The 18,450-nt window shown below is 54.7% G+C and overlaps 1 protein-coding gene across 2 annotated transcripts; it reads left to right on the forward strand.

The window, feature by feature from the left end:
- The first annotated feature begins 1,344 nt into the window (after positions 1 to 1,344).
- On the forward strand, positions 1,345 to 16,785 carry EMX1 (empty spiracles homeobox 1). 2 transcript variants are annotated; one of them, XM_045826958.1, is made up of 3 exons: positions 1,345 to 2,200; positions 7,871 to 8,055; positions 16,226 to 16,785. In XM_045826958.1, exons 1-3 carry the CDS (start codon positions 1,681 to 1,683, stop codon positions 16,391 to 16,393), a joined length of 873 nt encoding a protein of 290 aa, XP_045682914.1. In that variant the 5' UTR covers positions 1,345 to 1,680; the 3' UTR covers positions 16,394 to 16,785. The 2 variants fall into 2 exon arrangements, with proteins under 2 accessions (XP_045682914.1, XP_045682915.1); XM_045826959.1 differs by lacking the exons at positions 7,871 to 8,055; positions 16,226 to 16,785 and adding an exon at positions 3,683 to 4,363.
- Positions 16,786 to 18,450: the final 1,665 nt, after the last annotated feature.

Here is an 18,450-nt window from a genome sequence, read left to right on the forward strand (position 1 = left end):
GAAAATAGACTTTAACCCGCTTTGTGGCGACAGGGCGCCCGGAGCGCTCTCCCGGACGAGGCTCCCCGCGCTCCTCTGGGCCACTCCCAAGACCCGGCCTGGAGTCCCTGCAGACGAACGCGGACCTCCTGGCCTCGGGGCGCCTGGAGGCCCAGCCGGAATCTGCGCACTCGGGCTGCAGCCGAGCGGCTCCGAGTGGAACGCGCTGTGATCCGCATCTCTCGCTGTGCTGGCAGGGTCCGGGTCTCAGTTTCCCCACCATGGCCTAGCGCCCTCCTAGGCCTCAGTGCAGTGTTGTCCTGTAGCCCAGAAGCCTCGGGTGGAGAAGTTTGCAGAGTACTGGTTCTCCTTGCCAACTGCCCTCTCTCCTCTGGGGAATTATTGCACAAAATGGGAACTGACCAGAGCAGGGTCGTCGCCTGCTCTGCGGTCGCGGGGGAAGATGATGGTCAGGGGAGGCCAGACGTTCGCTGCGTGCCTGGGACTGCCGGTGCGTCTGTTTGCAGACGGAGTCGACTGCTAGGCCAGCTCTAATCTAAGAATGTCCTTGAGGCCCCGGCCTGATTCGGGCCGCCTGCACTTGACCCACACGACCAGAAAAGGCCCAGCAGAGGAGGCGAGGGAAGAGGATCGCCCGGCTCTGAGCCCTGCTCTGCGGCCCGCAGCCCGTCTGCCGCGGTGGCTGTGACTAGCAGGCAAAGGTGCTTCCGAGTCCCAGGCACTGAGGCTGGAGGGCTGCAGGGCGACCGCTCTGGCGGCTCCTCTCCCACCTCCCGGGCCTGACTCCTCGTGAAAGGAATTAAGCGTCCCCTTTCTGGAGCTGCTCCCCCATGACATCCAGAAAACGCTAAACTTCACGGCCCAGGAGACGGACAGTGGGTGAGCAGGAGGGTCCCGGACACCGGAGGAGTAGGGAGCTGGTTCTTGGGAGAACCTATCTGTGGGACCTTGAACACCCACTCTCCTCTCATTTCCAAGTTGCCTAAGAACTGAAACAACATCCTGGGACAAATTAGAGATGGCTCCAGTGAGTTATGCGCTGAGGAGTGGGGTTGAAGCTTCTCCCAAGCCCCTGGCCCCGGAGCACCTTCTTCGGATCTCGTGTGGATTAAGACAGTTGAGGCGGCCGCTAGACTTAGCTAAAGGGCGGAGACTGGAGAAGCCAGTAGCGAGGGGATGGGGAGGCGGGGGGAGGCCTACGCCCCGTTTAGGCTCCAGTCCGGTTTTTGCCTCTGACTGCTGGCTTCTTTACCCGCCCCCCAAACTGGGGTCCCTCGCCCCGCCCCACCCCGCCCCCCACCTTGGAGCAGGTGAGCAGCGGCCAATGGGTGAGCTTGGGGCAGGTGCCGGCTAACTTGCGTCTCACCGTGCTGCTGCCCAGGCTAGGCTGGGCACTGCTGGAGGACCCGGGGTGGGGGTCCATCCCGGCTGGACTCCGGAGGGAGGAGGCCGAGCTTAGCCCACAGGCCGTAGAGGCAGCTCGAAGCAGTGCTCGGAGCCCGCTCCAGTGCACGCTCCGGGAGCTGCCCGCTCAGCCACAGAGGCCCGCGCGCCTAGCTGTGCGCTGTGGCCGGACTCCGGGTTCGCTGGCTAGCACACCCCTCGCCGTTCCTCGCCTGGCTCACCCGCAGGGGCTGAGCGCGGGCGGGCGGGGGAGGTGAGGGGTACTGGTGTGCGTGCATGTGCCTGGCTGGGTGTACACCCCGCACGGCGGCGGCGGCGCCAAGACGCGGAGCGCTCCCCAGAACCCGGCTGCCTCTCTCGGCTCTGGCGCCCGCGACCATGTTCCAGCCTACAGCCAAGCGCGGCTTTACCATCGAGTCCTTGGTGGCCAAGGACGGCGGCAGCAGCGGGGGCACTGGCGGCGGGGGTGCGGGCTCCCATCCCTTGGCTGCGGCCGCCTCGGAGGAGCCTCTCCGGCCCACCGCACTCAATTACCCTCACCCCGGCGCGGCTGAGGCGGCATTCGTGAGCGGTTTCCCCGCTGCCGCCGCGGGCGCCGGCCGCTCGCTCTACGGCGGGCCCGAGCTCGTGTTCCCAGAGGCCATGAACCATCCCGCGCTGACCGTGCATCCTGCGCACCAGCTGGGTGCCTCCCCGCTGCAACCCCCGCACTCCTTCTTCGGCGCCCAGCACCGGGACCCTCTGCACTTCTACCCCTGGGTCCTGCGGAACCGCTTCTTCGGCCACCGCTTCCAGGGTGAGTGCCCACGCTGTGCCTGCCTAGGCAGTCGGCCGGCGCCCTTGCTGCGGTGGCCCGAGGGAGGCTCTGGGGCGCGAGGGGCTGTTCGGAAGTTGTGAGAAGGCTGCGGGTCCTCAGAGGCCGATTCCCAAGCCCGGAAGAGCAGCACCGGATCCACTGCGCTTCAGCTGCGTTGGGCTCCCTCCCAGAGAGTCAGGTTGGGACCTCCAGGCTTTCCCAGTTACGATGCCAACCCGGGAGCATCCTTGGAGCCTCTCCCGGTCTTCCCGGCGGCCTGCCTTAATCTCTCCCGGTCGAGCCAGTCTCAGCCCGAAGAGCGCAGTGCCCGCCGCCCTGTCTGGACCTGGGGCCAGACTTCACTCGCTTGCATGTCCATCACCGACTCTTAGGGATCCCCCCACTAGCTGGAGCGTCCGAGCAGGGCAAAGTCCACCTGGTGCCTCGAGTCAGAGGGAAGAAGGGGCAGCGGGCAGGGAAAACTGGACAGTTAATGTTCAGTGTGGCGTTCTGCGTTGTCTTGAGATGTTTCTCAGCAACGTTGGCCTGACTTCTCCAAGTCACACGCGGCTCTCGGACCCAGGGTGAGGAGGTTTGCAAGAGCAAACCAGCTTCCTCCGCCGTTTGCCTACTGTGGAAGCCCACCCGGCTGCTGCGGGACCCACTGCGGTCCTCCTAGGTAGGGGGCGGGGGCAAAAAGCTTTTAAGGTCGTAGGTGGTTCGAGCCCCCTTGTCCGCTACCGACAATGGTTTTGCTCACTGGCCTCACACGCACACACGCAGGCACACACACACGGACTTGTTTAAATTATCTGACTTTCCCGAAGGAGAGTTGCATTTGTTGGAGTTCGCTTTCTTCCTTGAATTTGTTGGAGTTTCTTTCTTTCTTTCTTTCTTTCTTTCTTTCTTTCTTCCTTTCTTTCTTTCTTAACTAGCCATAATTTGTGCAGGAATCGCTTTTTTAGTTTCCGGCTCTGTTTTGTTAGTGTAGACCGGACCTCAGCCTTGAGAGGGTCCGGGAATCAGAGCTAGGTAGCCCGACCTTTAGAGGAACAAACGAAAAGGACGTGGCTTGAGCTTCGGCTCCTGGAACTAAGCTGAAGGTAAACCCATCTACGCATCAAAGTAAACTGGATGTTTGCTACAATTGTCTAGATAACAGATAATCTCTTAAAAAAAAACGATCTCTGGAAACATTGGCTCCAGCTGTTTGTTTCAGAGGCAGCCGCTGCCGCAGGTCCCGAAGTGTCGCACGGTTTTCTCAGCCACGTCCGGCTGGCAGACACGGGCCCATTGGATCCCACAAAACGAGAGAATATAATTACTTGAGCAAGAATTTTTGTGGCCACACGTCTCCCTCGGGGATTTCAAAGATGTGTCCACATCATCCGGGGTGGAAGGAAGCCTGCGATGTCAGGCGATTGGGGCGAGGAACCTGTAAATTAAAAACAATGTTTACTCATAAAATTAAATTTTGTTCAGAATTGTGCAAACCGCCTGGGTCCTCCATGGACTCGGTTTCCGGCCTGAGTCTTGAAACCCAGTGCCCGCGGACCGATGTGGGAGTCGCAGCTGTTTGTGAACCTCCGCACCAGGCCGGTGGAAGGACTTGCGGAGGGACGCGGCGTGGACAAGAGGGCAGCGGCAGTCCCCGGCCCCGAGGTCTCCGCTGAGCCCGAGAAGGCCTCTCCTGCGGAGCCCCGGCTTCCGACCCGCGCCCCATTCCCTCCCAGCCGCCTTTCTCGACCCGGGCCTTCTCGCGCTCCCGGACTGGGGCTCCGAGGGCCGGGAGAGGTCCAGCTACGGTTCTAAGCATCCCCAGCCAGACGAGGCCCGACAAATCCTCAGCAACACGCTTTCAGAAATTGCCGCCGCTTCCTGAGCTCGCAGTCCCGGCGGGCACGTTGTGGAGTTGCAAAACGGTTGGATTTCTCTCTCAAGAACCGTGTCTGGATGCGGAGATGGAGCCAAGTGTGGCCGCATTTTTGAACTTGGAAATGCATTGGGCACTGAAGGACATTAGAACCCTGAGACATTTCGGTTTCTGGCGGGTCAGCGCAGTGGCAGACCGCTGCACACCCCGGCGGCGCGCGCCCTGAGGTCCCCACGCGGCTCGGGACTGCGAGCTGAGCCAGCCCACTTCTTCCCGCGCCGCGTTTTCTAGAGAACCGGGTCTCTTGCGATGCTCATTTCAGCCCTGTTTTAATACTAGAAATGAAACCCTACGTGAACGAAAAGGAACATGTCTGCGCTCCATACCCTGAGCTCTCTGGCAGCACAGTCCCTGTGAGCAGGGAAGAGGATTCTTCGCTGGGCAAGGCGGTGGAAGAGGAAAAGCCAGAGCTGGATGGTCAGAACTGGGTGGGGGGATCCTGAAGCAGGGGTCTGCTTTTGAGGCCTGAAGGGGAGGTGTCGGTGGAGACCAGGTGTTGGCTGGACTCGGTGCCATTTCCCGGACATCAGGAACTTTCCAAGCCAGGGAGCACTCGGAAAGGGGCCTCGGAAGACCCAGTCTTCTGGGACGGGCATTGGTAATGGGCCGGTGCTTCAAAGGGAGCCTTTGTTCCTGCAGGAGGAGGGGGAAATGAGGCTATCTCCGCTGCCTGGCCAGCCTCTCGCTTTGGTAGCCCCAGGCCCATCCGCCCCGCCAGCTTGCCATGGCCTCTGCCCAAGGGACTGCAGCTCTAGCCCTGGGCCCTTCAAGTCCCTAGTTCCCACCTCCAGGAGCCTTGTTCTTGGGAGTCTCTATTGCTAGTTGCTAGCTAGTGCCTTGAAGTTGCCCGCAGAGAGAGGCTGGAGAAAAATGGGGTTTGGTGGGGTTGGTTCAATTTTTAGCTCCAGGGAAGGCTCAGCCAGGTCCCTTTCTACTTTCCCACCTGTGCTTGTCTGAAACTGACAGCTCACTCCTCACAGCCCAGAATTACTGGATCCAAACAGGCCAGGCCGCACCCCAGCCCCGGGCTTGTTCTGCCCTCGTGATCCAGTTAAGAGAAACTGAAGCCACGGTTGGGGTGGTTGAGGCCCCCACGCTACAGGTCAGAGTGAAGAGGGGTACATGGGTCCTTACAGAAACATATAGATATTGATCAGTTTCTCAGGATGGTTAGTTTTGCACTAAATATCCTCTATCTGACAGGGAAGAGACCTGGTTCTTTTGTTATCACTTGTCTGTATCTTGAATAATTTTCCTGACCCCTGCTTCTTTGTGGCTGGACCAGAAGGCCCTCTATGTCTGTGTGTGTGTGTACGAACACAGACTGCTATCCTACCCGACAGGGCATGACAGTGAACTGAGGGCATTCTTTTAGTGAGGCAGGCCCAGGACAACCTAGCTTGCCCCTAAAATACCCAGACTGGAGGCAGACGGACATGTGTATGTCAGAATGACAGAATCACCTGTCGCTTCCGTCCTTCACTGTGGGTTTGTAGAGACAAACACAGCAAACTCCACCACACAAGAGATGGACACAAACCACAAAATTGTAAAACAGCCATCGAGTCACACACACTGAGGCAGACTGCAGCCCTGCTTCCTCGGCTCCTTACTGCCCTTCACCTCTGCAACCCACTCACACCCACAGGTTCTCGCTGCTGCCACCTCCCTTCTGCCAGTCCAGTTGCTGGAGCCAAACCGTCCGAGGGCTGGGCTGCGCTAGGCTCTCCCTCTTCCAGCAGAAACCACTGTTGGACTTCACCTGGGCTCAGGGCATTGTTGGTTTTTGAAGCAATTTATTTTAATATCACCAAGAAGTATCTGCTTCCCATTCACCTCTCTCACCTTTCTCTCGCCCACACTTCAGATTTTATACTTTTTATTTATACTTGGGTCAGGCTCCTCTTTTCTTTCCCTTGCATCCCTTTCTGTCAGACCACCTCTCTGATTATCTGTCCCCTCCCCTACCACAAGTTAAACTTCTGTTTCTTCAGTGGAGCCTGAGGGTTCATGGCCTGCCCCATCCTGGAGGGCCCAATGGGCAGAGTGTCTCCCCTCCACCTTCCTGTGATGTGATCCCCTCCCTTTTGTGGCAACACAGATCCAGCCACTTGAAATGGATAAGGTGACTGGAAACTGTAACTTCTCCCAGTCAGGGGACTTTGTCTCCCCGCCCAGGCACTAGCCCCTCATTCCTAGGCAACCCTGCTCTACAGAGAATCTCAGCAATAAAGTTTGCCTCTGTTGGCGTCTGCAGCCCTGGGACTTGGAGAAAGTATTGTCAGGCAGTTTCCACCAGCAGAGGGACATGAACCTGGAGAGTCTGAGCAACAGCATCTCAAGAATGTGCCCTGCTGCATTTAGACATATTTCCAGAGATGGGAGATCTCAACTGAATGACCCAAACATTTTTCTTAAGAACAAAACAACGAGTCAAATCAAGTCAAACCAATGGCCATTTCTGAAGAAATTCATTGGATCAGTCAGTCTTGACAGTCTCTAACTTTGTCAAACATTCCTTCTAGGGCTCTGCATTATTGTTGGGTTGGGAGACTGCTCTGTTCCACCGCATGAGCATTTGTGGGTGATTTCAGGGCCTCTTAGAGCCTGTTAGCATATGCACTCAAGCCAGAGAGGGCCAGGGGGCAGGGCGGGATTCATGGAAACCGGGGCTATGGGTGGAAGGTTGTTTGGCTTTTGTAGTTTCTGACCCCACCACCCCAGTCTCACCCAGGCCAATGTCAACCCCTTCTCCTGCATGAGGAGCTGAGTCTCCATGGTGGGCAGTGTGTACCAGGGGATAGTCACACTCTTTGAAAATCCTACCTGGTAGATGGGAGAAAAGGGCAGTAGGGAGGCTGAAGCGTATATTTACACACACCCATGCAGAAACCAATATATCTATATTTACATACTAATATGTTAGAGAGAAAGCTATCAAGATATTTATAAAAATGTTTCTTTAGCATGGGACTACTCAGGGATAAAGCAAGATCTTTTCCCACCAGAGAGCAGTGAGAGTCTCCTGTGGGGAGAGGCTTTTACCCGAGGGGAAAGAGGAGGGGGTGGGGCAGGGCAGAAGAAGAACCTGACCTTAGACCTGCAGGTGCTGCCTGGCCATTGAGCCAGCCGCTGGCCTCTTTTTACGACTTGCAAGGCAGAGCCTGGGCCTGTCGGTAGGCATTTTCAAAGGGCTAGCAGCCTGAGCAAAGCTGGGTTAAGCAGGGGTGAGCGGGGAGTTCCTCGAGTATCTTCTAGTTCCTGAATCTGTGTTTGGCTGGGGATGTCTAGCAGTTTTACTGTTCCCCCGTGTCACCTTTCTGACACCCAGCCCTTTCCCTACTCTCGGCCCACCTGGAGGGAGATAGGATTGGACAAGCAGAAAAAAAGGGCTAAGGGACTTTGCTCGTGCCTTGGCCCCTTGGGTTGCTCCAGGCACTGTGGATTTGGGCTGACTGGCGCCCCCGGGCCGCCCCCTGGCCCAATAGCAGCTCGGGGAGGCTCCCAACCCGGTAGCTGTGGGAGTGTGGGCAGGTGTTGGGGAGAAGAGTGGACTTAAGGAAGGGGAGGCAAAAGGGAGAGGGGAGAAAGACGGGGGCGGGGGTCAAGGTCTGGAGAGGGTAGCGGAGCTCTCAAGTCAGTATCGCGTGCAGACGCGAGACGCCCGGGGCTGCGGCTCACCGCGCCACTTCTCTCTGTCTGTACTTGCGGTGTTGCCGTCGGCGGCGCGGCGGCAGCGAGCGACGTGCCCCAGGACGGGCTGCTTCTGCACGGCCCCTTCGCGCGCAAGCCCAAGAGGATCCGCACGGCCTTCTCTCCCTCGCAGCTGCTGCGACTGGAGCGCGCCTTTGAGAAGAACCACTACGTGGTGGGCGCCGAGCGGAAGCAGCTGGCCGGCAGCCTCAGCCTCTCGGAGACGCAGGTAACAATCACCCCGCCAGCGTGGGGGCGGGCGGGGACTGGAGCGCCCGAGTCCTCCCGCGCCGGCCTTCCCCGGAGCCCTCTCCGGCCCAGCTCCGAAAGCCACCCCGGCGGCGCCCCGGCAGAGCCTGTCTTTAGAGCCCCGGGCCTCCAACGGAGGTTAGCCTCGCAGAGGCCGCGGGACTTAAGCAAGCCCTGAGGACGCACCGGGAGGTGGGATCAAACCTTGCCCGGAGTCCGCTCCCAAAGCCCACAGGAGGTGCCAGGTTATCAGGAGGCGGCGGGACCTCTGCCCCTCCGGGGCCGCGCCAGTGGACACTGAAGCCATCTCAGCGCTGCTCACTGACGCCCTTCACCCGCCACTCTCCCGGGGCGCTCGGGGGTTCGTGGGGTGCTCAGGCTTCCCTGCATGGCTTTGTTGCCGTTCGTGGGCAGAGCTGGCAGAGGCCTCGACTCTCCACCAACGGGTGCGGTAGGGGGACAAAGCCCACGTGTCCTCACGTTGGAAACATTGGAAAACGGAGGGGGAAAGCTAGGGAGCGGCCGGCCTTGCTTGGGGTCGGAGGATGGAGGAACGCCCTGATCTCCGCGCCGGCCGGCTGGCAGGGAGCCGTGGAGACGGCTCTGGAAACGCGAGGGCGTCTACGGCGCCTAGGAACGCGGGCAAGTCCGTTCGGGGTATTCAGGGCTGCCTCACTCACCAGAGGGCTGTCGAGTTGGGAGAGAATGAACTCCGGGGATGGAGGGGTTTGAAGTGGGTGAAATTACAATTACCACGTATTGTCGTAATTGATAACTTTTTAAAAATTCAAGAAGTAGATAGGCGTTATAAGGAAGCAGATTTGGGCTTATTGTAAGAAAAGACTTTCCCATAAGTAAATGCTGCCTGGAATCACCGCCTAAGCTTTTGGCCCACCCCAGTATGACTTGCTGGAGGGGCCCGCTGCTGCCCTAGCGGCGGGTTTCAGCGTCTGGATGGGCTTCGGAAGACCTTGCTCTCTTCGGTTCTTGTCCGCTCCCAGATTTGCAAATGAGAGAGGTCTTCAAGCTGGCCTAGCGTTTCACCACGGCTCCCCTTTCCTGTATACTCCTCGTCTCTCCTACCCTCCCTCACCCTCCACCTTATTCACGGACGGAGGGAAGGCGCTGGGCCGGGCCGGGTGGTGGTGGGAACGTGTAGAGGGGAAGCCCGGGATCTCCCAGGAAGCCATGAGGGTAGAAAGGAGGCTTAGTGGGGCAGTCCAAACCCTAACCGTGTCCCCAGCTCCCTGGGGCAGCGGACCCTCAAGGGCTGGTTCTCGAGTTGCATTTTGGTATCTATTATCTACTATCTGTCTGATGCCCCATTTAATCAGTGCGTTGTTCCCGTCTCCACTAAAGGACCTGTGTTTTTGTAGATTTGCTAGCTGGGTTCTTCTAACCATAGAGATAAGGCTTGCAAAACAAAAGAGTTAAATATAAAAATATTTTAAGAAAGATGTTTAAAAAACATGTTAATAAACAAAATCCCCCTTTCCCTCCTGGTGAACAGCATTTTAAACTTGTCTAAAACAAGGTGTCGAGTTAGGAATGGTGTTTACAGTTAACTTCATTTTAAAAGTGGTAGTTATTAAATTTTAATTGCATAAGTGTAAAAAAACAAAAGGGTTTATAATCCCACCACCCACAGATTAACACTCGTTGAAATAATATCGTTTTAAACTTTCCATTTTTTTAGCACAGTGAGACTAAATTAGCTTTCTATAATTGAACCTAGATGCCTGTCAATATTTGTTCCTAACAATGCCAGTTAGTAAACATAATTATTTCTTTCATTTTTATTGTAAAATGTTTCAAACTTATAGTTTTAAAACAAACATATTAGAACAGTTTCACTATCAAAACTCATGTCTCATCTTGTTTCATCTACATAGGTGAGCTGGTTTTAGCACAGGTAACAAACTAATAGTAATAGAATGACAGGAGGTTTTGAGCCTGAGAAACCTCCTTCTAGAGGCTGTCTTTCCCGGTGAGGACCCTGAGCTGCAGAGGCTGGGCAGAGCGCCCCAGGCAGGCAGACGTGGTTTGGCCACCTGCCTCCCTGCTGGCTGCACGACCCTTGGGTGAGATTCTCAACCTCTCTGCACTCTGGTTTCCTCTTCCAGAAAATAAGTTGTTTAAAGATTAAAAGCACTTTTAATATTAACCCAAGTAATATTAATTCTAATCCCCAGTCCTTCTCTTCCCTTTATTTGAGGTAATATATCAGTTTAGTATTTTCACAAAATCCAAATCTGGGCTTCAAATCCAAGTCTTACTTATCCAGTGTTCTTCTGCTATGCCCACTCCTTTATCACCAGAGCTGTCTTTCTGTCCCTCTCCTGACTTAGCATTTGGACCCAGGTGATATCATTAATTCCCTATCCATCCTTCAGGATTTACCAGGCGAGCCTACCTGTCATTTCCAGCTACCAGCTACTTGTCAAGCGTCAGTCATTCCCATCAGCCCCCTCCCATTTATTTCTACTGTCAATATCTATATTTGTCTCTTGGAGCTCTCGAATCTGTCCCTCACAGATAGCCTGTTGTATATCTAGCCATGTACTTATGTCTGTTCTCATTAAACTACCTCCCAAAGCTGGTTAACTTATACTTCCTCTTAATTACAATCTTCCTAACAATAATTCCTATTTACCCAACTGTTGGTTATCTGTTTATCATCTATTTTGTTTTGTCTTCTGTGTATCCACTATCCATGTTAAACTTCCATCTCTATAGATCTGTCTAGCAACCGACAGATAGTACAATATATTTCTGCCTCTGCTAATGGTTATCTGTCATCTCATCAGTTCCTGCTTTGTCTTCTTTCTGAGCCTCATTTGCTTTACCTATAGGTTAGAATGAAGTTAACTCCAGGGTTCTTTTCAGCCCTGAGTTGCTGGCTCATCTATATTCTACTTCTCCGTGTTTCTGTGTAATCTGTCCCCTAAGTTCTCAGAGCTCACGTATCCAAATATGCACAGGACTTTACTGCCATGTCCAAATGTCACTCTGTAGACAGGCTGTATCCGTCTCACAAAGAAATCTTAAAATACGGATTCCGAGACTTCACTCAGGAGATTCTTAGAGGTTTCAGGATGCGATCCAGGAAAAGTTTTTAAAACCACTCTCTGGGTGATTCTGATGAACAGCCGGCCTGAGCAGCTCCTCTATGGGAGGCAGGAACCCAGATTTCCTGTGTCTTGCTGTACCCCGGGCACAGTGCAGTGACCAGCAAGGAGTCGATGCTCCATAAATATGTAATGAGTGAATGGCCAAACTTCTCTTGATTTGTACACATACCTGTATGTTCATTTTATCAGTTATTTCCCTTACTATCTGCTGTCACTTCTCCCTATCCCTCTGTTTTCTAGATTGTTGATCTAGATGATCTAGTTTTATCCATGGATAAAGCTTCTGGGAAGATTAGGCAGATCAGTGTGGATCTTAATCCTGAGTTCAGGGGTCTCTGTACACCCAAAGCTTTAACATGGAGTGTCGGGAGGTGGGCACCCTGAGCTTCTTTGTTGGGGCAGGGCTGTACGTGTGGTTGGGAGTATGGTGTTTGTACTGGTAGGACAGTGGCTTTATCCAGGGGGTGCAGGGAGGGGCCCCCAGGCTCTGCTCCCTACTGGCTCTGATCACTTGCTCTTGACTTCCGTGGTACAGCCCTGGAGTCTGGTCTGGATGATGCCCAGCTAAATTCAGTCCTGGTGGCTAGGTCAGATCAGAGCCACGTGGGCAAGTGAGTGTGTGTGCGTGGGTGTGTGTGTAATGGGTATGTGTGCCCACAATGTGGGGCACATATAGGCTTAGTGTTATTGATGCCCAAAGGTCAAGTGATATCACATGTACACATCAGATGCCGGCAAGCCATCAGATAGCATGGAGTGCAGCTTGTATGGTTCTGTGCATGTGTGTTTCAGGGGGAGCACTTTCGTTTCAGGGGGAGTGAGAAAAAGCATTCAGTTGCTCCAGGCGGATCGATCAATCCATGTTTCCAGCTGCCCTTCCTGCTCTGAACAGTTCTGAAGGTGTTTCTTGACCTCCCCTGGCTCTAAGCTGTGCTGAGCTGAGAGGGGAAAAGGTGCAGAAATGGGGTCTTTGGCCTTGGAGATTCCTTACTTAGTGGAGGAACCTAAGAACAAAGTGTGCACACTTGTGGGACATGCACAGGATGAGCTACTGGAGTCCCTTTGAAGTCAGAGGTGTAGGCTAAGGGAGGTCAGGGTGATGGGCATGGGCAATTCACTTGAGAGCGAGGGCAAGCCTCCCTGATGGGCTAAGAGAGGAGACGAGAAGGCTTAGGAAGAGATAGGGCCATGGTTGACCTCGGGTCAGAGGTGACCTCAGTTTGGTGGGGTGAGAGTTGAGCTGTTGAGCTTAGAACGGCATTGGGCTTGGCCTGGAGAGTGGGAGCAGTTCACTGAGTCAAATGATAGGAAGTGGATCCCTCATGCTGTGGATGTCCCACAGGGTGAGAGGGCAGGGAGGAGAGCAGGCTGAGGGGTGACGGGATTGTTGTCTCCAAGCCTCTGTCAGATAGAGGACTTTCTCCGTGTCTAATGATGACAGACTAGAACACAGGGTTAAACTGAAACAGAAGAGAGACATGGGGCATTGGAGGAACTTTTTGTATCAGAATTACAAAACTCAAATACCCTTTAACAGGGGTATTTGAACTCCTTGAACAGAGGACATGTACTCACCTGAAAGCATGCAGGGGCCAGGAGCCACAGACCCTTCCATCTGGAGTGAGCTAAGGTTGGGTAGTGGTGGAAAAGAAGGGATTCAGACCTGGTTCATTCAAACAGCAGATTATTGAAAAGTTAAATCTGAAATATTGGCTAGAGCTGTAGTTCGCTTGTTTGTAAGTTTCTTTGCCCATTCACTCATGCAGTAATACATGCATGCCTTTATTCATTAATGCATAAATTGATCAATACACTAATGCACTAAGTGATCAATTCATCCATCCATCCATCCATCCATCCATCCATCCACAGCAGTTTCACCTTCTTCATCCCGCCTGACTCAAGCTGACCTTTGTGCCCCTCAACAATGAGTCTCCTTCCCTTAGCTTCCCCCTACAAGTGGTTAATACAGTCCACAACATGGAGAATTAAGAATTGACCACCTTGGAGATTAAATGGTAATGGAAAAAAACACAATAAAATTTTTTTTTAATTGACCATCTTGTAGAAGTGTCCACTGAACACTCCAAAAGACCCTCTCTTCAGCCATTAGCACTTTCCAGACCCCTTTTTTTAATTAGATCTCAATCCCTCTGCCATTGCTTTCCTCCTTTTTTCCAGGTCTGGCACAGAGCATAGGGCTGGGTCACCTCATCTCTCTGTCCAGCTGGCTGAACAGACCTGGAACATGTCCACTAGGACTCCAAAGCATACTAGCTCACTGCTTTGGTTCTCCAGGTTCCCACAGACCAGTGAGGAGACAAGTTCAGCAAATAAATGAGTGTGCTGCTGGGGTCACTGTTACTGAGAAAGAAAAGTACTAAGGAAGTACAGACGGGCAATGGGAGCAGGGTTCTGAAGACTGAGTAGGAGTATTTTAGGTGGGGTAACTCCGGCAAAAGCAGAGACTCTTGGAAGGGGTCTGGCTTGTCTGAAAAACTGAGGGACGTTCAATGAGGTACAAACATGGGAGACCATAAGGAACCTTTCCCCAAACCCCAAGGGTCAGAGATGGGTGAGGGCTGCCCAGCCAACAACCAAGCTGTGCCTTCGAGGCTTAGAGAGAGGTGTGTGGGTGTTGGGGCGGGAAAGGCATGGAAGAGGCACAGCCTCCTACGGCTGGCTCCCACAGAGCTGGAAGCCACACTATGTGGCCTGGTTCCTTTCTAGGTTCTCTGTCCCTAGGGAAGGAGCTCTGGGTACCCCAGAGTTGCCCAGCTGGGTTGGTGAGGCCATGGGTGTCACTCTTATTTCTGACTACCCTCAGATCCCAGTTTTTTTTCACTTCCAAGGAAAAAATAACTGTCAATTCTTATTAGAAATGCATTACAGAAAATTCAGAAAAGTGGAAAAAAGAAAGAAAAGTCACCCGTGCTTTGGGTACATTTCCTTCTAGTCTTTTTTCCCATGCCGAACTTTTGTTTTTCCATGACTGTGATCGCACTGTGCCCAAACTGTGCATCCTGCCATTTTCACTACTGTTACTAAGTCATAAGCATCTCCCTGTTGGTACAGTCTTTGTAAACAGCATCTGGACACTCAGCCCAAGGCTGTTCTCCAGAAGATAGCCAGGCTGCCTGGGGAGGGGGCTTAAGGCCCTGTTTCTAGACAGCTGCCTCCTTGACACAAGTCGTTTTCATAGAGGAAATATTCAGAATCACCTTTGATTTGGGTGTGCCAGGAAGGTGCCCCTGTGCCTGAAGTTCCACCAATGAAACTTTCCTTCTCTGGGTCAGTGACTCTAGGCAAGGGTAGCAGACTTGGTCCATCCCTCTATAGACGTCTCCTTCCTGGAAAAAGACATGGGAGTGTGTGGGAGGGAGAAGGTGCAGAAAGGGGCCCTCTGTCCTTGGTACTGCCCAGGGCTGCCCCAGATCACCCCGTTATCAGGTTGGCCATATGTAACCCTCAGCCAGCCCCTGGGGCTCTTAGGAATGCCACCCCAGACCAGTATCCAGGCGTGACTCGTGTATACGCCTTGCACAAGAGGCAGGGCAAGCTCACTCACCTACTGGATGGCACAGTCACAGCAGGCTCCAGGGTGGGGGTGGGGCAGGGGCCAGGCTGGCTGCCAGTGGTTCTACTGAGAACCACCCAAGGGTCTGACTAGTCCTGTGTCCAAGGAAAGGTGAGCATGGACTCCAGAAGCCCTTTGCCTAGAGCTTCTGCCATCCTCCTCATCTGCCCGAGGTGAGACACACACAGCAAGGGGTTTGAACCCTGCCCTGGAAATGAGGGAAGAAGACCCTCCCCTCATCATTTTGCCTGAGGCCAGGCCCCTCATCTCTTCCTGTCCCTGGCTGGCTGCTTATAGCGCAGCACAGATCGCCAGTTGTCCCCACCCTCGTCCCGGTGCTATAAAATCGAGGGGCAGGACAGACAGTGCTGTGGAAACCCTGGTGGGGGACAGTGGTTAAGGGGAGCGCTGGGTCGGGTGGCTTCCACGGAAGGGATAGAGGGGAGTGTCTGGGAATCGTGAAGGTGGGGCCTCCTGGGCAGGAAACGTCTCCCTGGGCCTGGCTGCCAGGCCTGCTTTTGGCTGCCGTTGCCTAGCATCACGGCAAAGGCCTTTGCCTTCTCTTTCTCAGGGAGTAGGGGCTGGACTGGGTAGGCTCTCTGAGGACTGCCCCTGGCCCTGACCAGGAATCAAAAATCTCCTTCCAGCGGTCACTGCTGCTGCCAAAACCAAGGTGCTTGCCATCAGTCCACACATGCAACTTACCGTTCACCATCTGCATGGGCACCGTGGACCGCCCTGCTGCCTTTGACACTGCTTGCTTTTAAATGCACTGTCATCTCCAGGACACCGTCCCTGTTTTGTAACCCTGCCCATTCTGCATCCCCTTCCCCAGAGACCCTCGGGGGCGAAAGCTCAGGAGGTGTCCTGGAGCCGCCAGACCCCCAGGAAGCGTTTCTCCCATCGTGAGGGATTTAAGCACAGAGAGTGGAAGGAATGTAGCAGAGGATCAGCACCCAGGCCCCTGCTCTGACACAGGGTGGTCCGGTCTGGCCTGACTCTGCAAGGCCAAGTAAACTGCATGGTCAGGAGGAACAGACAGAGGGAGCATGTGACGGCTTCATATGTTCTCTCATTTATGTTCCCATCAACCCTGTGGAGGAGTGATTATCTTTTCTCTAGAAACCGGTGGAGGCCCAGGTCAGCCAGGCTGCAGAGCCTGGGTCTGCCCCTCTGCTGTGCGGGGGCTACACGATGCTCAGCAGCTCCATGCCCCCTCCTTTTCCTCTGTTGAGGGACAGGAAAACTGCCCCTTTCTAGCCCGCTGTGTCCTCTCCAGACCCAAAGACCTCCAAACTCAAAGTGGCAGCGGGCCAGAGGAAAGGACCCCGGCCTTAGTTTCTCCAACTGGCTCCCAGCCCAGCCTGAGTGCTGAGGCCCCGCCCCTACCCCCATGGCTGCTGTGGGTATTTCTCACCTGTGCCCCTCCCTCCCTGGCCCAGGTGAAGGTGTGGTTCCAGAACCGGAGGACAAAGTACAAGCGGCAGAAGCTGGAGGAAGAGGGGCCCGAATCCGAGCAGAAGAAGAAGGGCTCCCACCACATCAACCGGTGGCGCATCGCCACCAAACAGGCCAATGGGGAGGACATCGATGTCACCTCCAATGACTAGGGTGGGCAGCCACCAACCCGTGAGGGCAGAGTGCTGCTCGCTGCTGGCCAGGCCCCCGGATGGGCCCAGCTGGACTCTGGCCACTCTCCGGCCGGGCTGCGGGAGGCCTCCCGCCACAGCCCCATAGGGCATGGAGCCTGGGGCTACCACCGACAGAGGGACAAGAAATGGCCTGGCTGAGGCCTAGGACTGCTCGACCTTCTCCTTGGAGAACTGCCTGCCTGCCTGGGCAGGCCGACAGCCATTGCTGCCTCCCAGCCATTCTCCATTTCTCTTTTCTTTTTGTTTTGATGCATTTCTGTTTTAATTTATTTTCCAGGCACCCACTGTAGTTTTTAGTGATTCCTTGTGTTTCCCTTCCCAGTGGGAACAATAAAAGTCTCTTAATGACATGGGCATCCAGCTCCACCCCAGAGCCCGTGAGCCTGGGGTGGTGGGTTCGTGTTCTGGGGGCCAGTGGGGACTGGCAGAGCAAACTTGTTCAGGACCTGGGACCTGGGGTGTAGCCTTGGAGATTCAGTTTACTCACTCCTTTCCTTTGTTGTTCATCGACCTGGCCTCTGACCCACCTCCACAAGAGAGGCCGAGGCTAGACAGGGAAGAGCCACCCTGTATATGAGGAAGGCTATGACCAGGTCTTTGCAAACATGTTGAGCCATGAGAATCAGGCCTGGGTGGGCCAGGGGAGAGAGAGTGTGTGCACTTCCCTGTGCTGAGAGACTCTGGTGGCTTCTCCAGTTGAGGAGGAGCCAGAGGAAAAGGGGAGTACTGGGTGCTGGTGGAGGGGACACCCTTCACAGAGGCTGACAGTCCCAGGCCCCCGCCAGGATGCTCACCAGTCCCCAGAGAGCCCCCTGTGCAAACTAAAGCTGCAGAGACAGGGCGTGAGTGTGAGCCTGCGACCAGTGCCCGAGGACTCAGGGCCTCCAGCCCGGAAAGGGCTCCAAAGCAGGCCGCAGCACGCTCTTTAGTTCACCTGCCCTTCACTTCCCCCACGTGTCTTACCTGCGTGTCACACACCAAGGTTTCCTTCATCCTAATAAAGTAAAACCTGTATTCCTAACAACCTTTCCCTTATGAAATCCAGACCTGTTTCTGCTTGTTCACTTCCCACATGGCCCCCCACTCTCTCCTGATGCTGATGACAGTCAGTTACTGCTACCCCCTTGTGGCCAAACTCAAATGCCTCTCATCTGGCTTTGTCTGCACCTCGATCTTCTGGTCATTGCCCTCTGACTGCCCCAGCCCTCTCTGCCTTCATCTGGGTACCTCTGATAGCTTATTCCTGTGCCTCTCTGAGTCCTCCCCAGAGGAAGCAAAGGGCTTTGTCCTATCCCAAAGCCACTCTCCCCATCGACCAGGAAAATGCGTCCCTCACATCCTAAGCCCAGGTTAAACCTCAGGTGGACTCCTTCACTGTCAGGCAGGGGGGTGACCTCGGGGGAGCATATGTGCACAGGTTGGAGAGGCTGAGAAAGGGGGGGTATCCTTTTGGCTCAAGTAGGGCCAGAGGAATGGGTGAGCCATTCCTCTCAGGATTTTCTCTCACTGGGTGGGGGGAGGGTGCAGGGAGATCACAGCAGAGCACCCCCTGTCATCCAGATAAAGAGCTGGAAAGGATCCAAGGAAACCTGCCAATCTTCCTAGGCCAGGCCTGCTGGGGGTGGGGCGGGAGTCCCCAAGCACTCCCATCCATCCCCCATGTTGTGCCTCTCCCCACAGACGGTAAATATTGGTGTTGTGACTTCATTAATAAAGGCTTCTGTGAGCCTGAAAAACATGGAATCAGGATGAACTATTTTCTGAGCTGCGGGCTTGCCAGGTTTGCTAATTTGGGAGTTTTTGGGCCCTCTCCAGGGAACAAACCAAAGTCTCTCTAAAAGAGACACAGATGCAGCCGGGAAGGGGAGAAGAAGCCTAGGAATGATGCTCCTCTCCTTCCCCCGACCACTCCTCCCCCAGGAGATTAGGGTCTGCAGGGCTGAGCACAGGTGGACAGGAGGGGCTGGGTCAGGCCTTTCCTGAAGCAGTCTGCTGGGTCACAGCCCCAACACTGG

This window comes from Phyllostomus hastatus, unplaced genomic scaffold (assembly GCF_019186645.2).
Source record: "Phyllostomus hastatus isolate PE091 unplaced genomic scaffold, TTU_PhHast_1.1 phas_scaffold_78, whole genome shotgun sequence".
Lineage (NCBI taxonomy): Eukaryota > Metazoa > Chordata > Mammalia > Chiroptera > Phyllostomidae > Phyllostomus > Phyllostomus hastatus.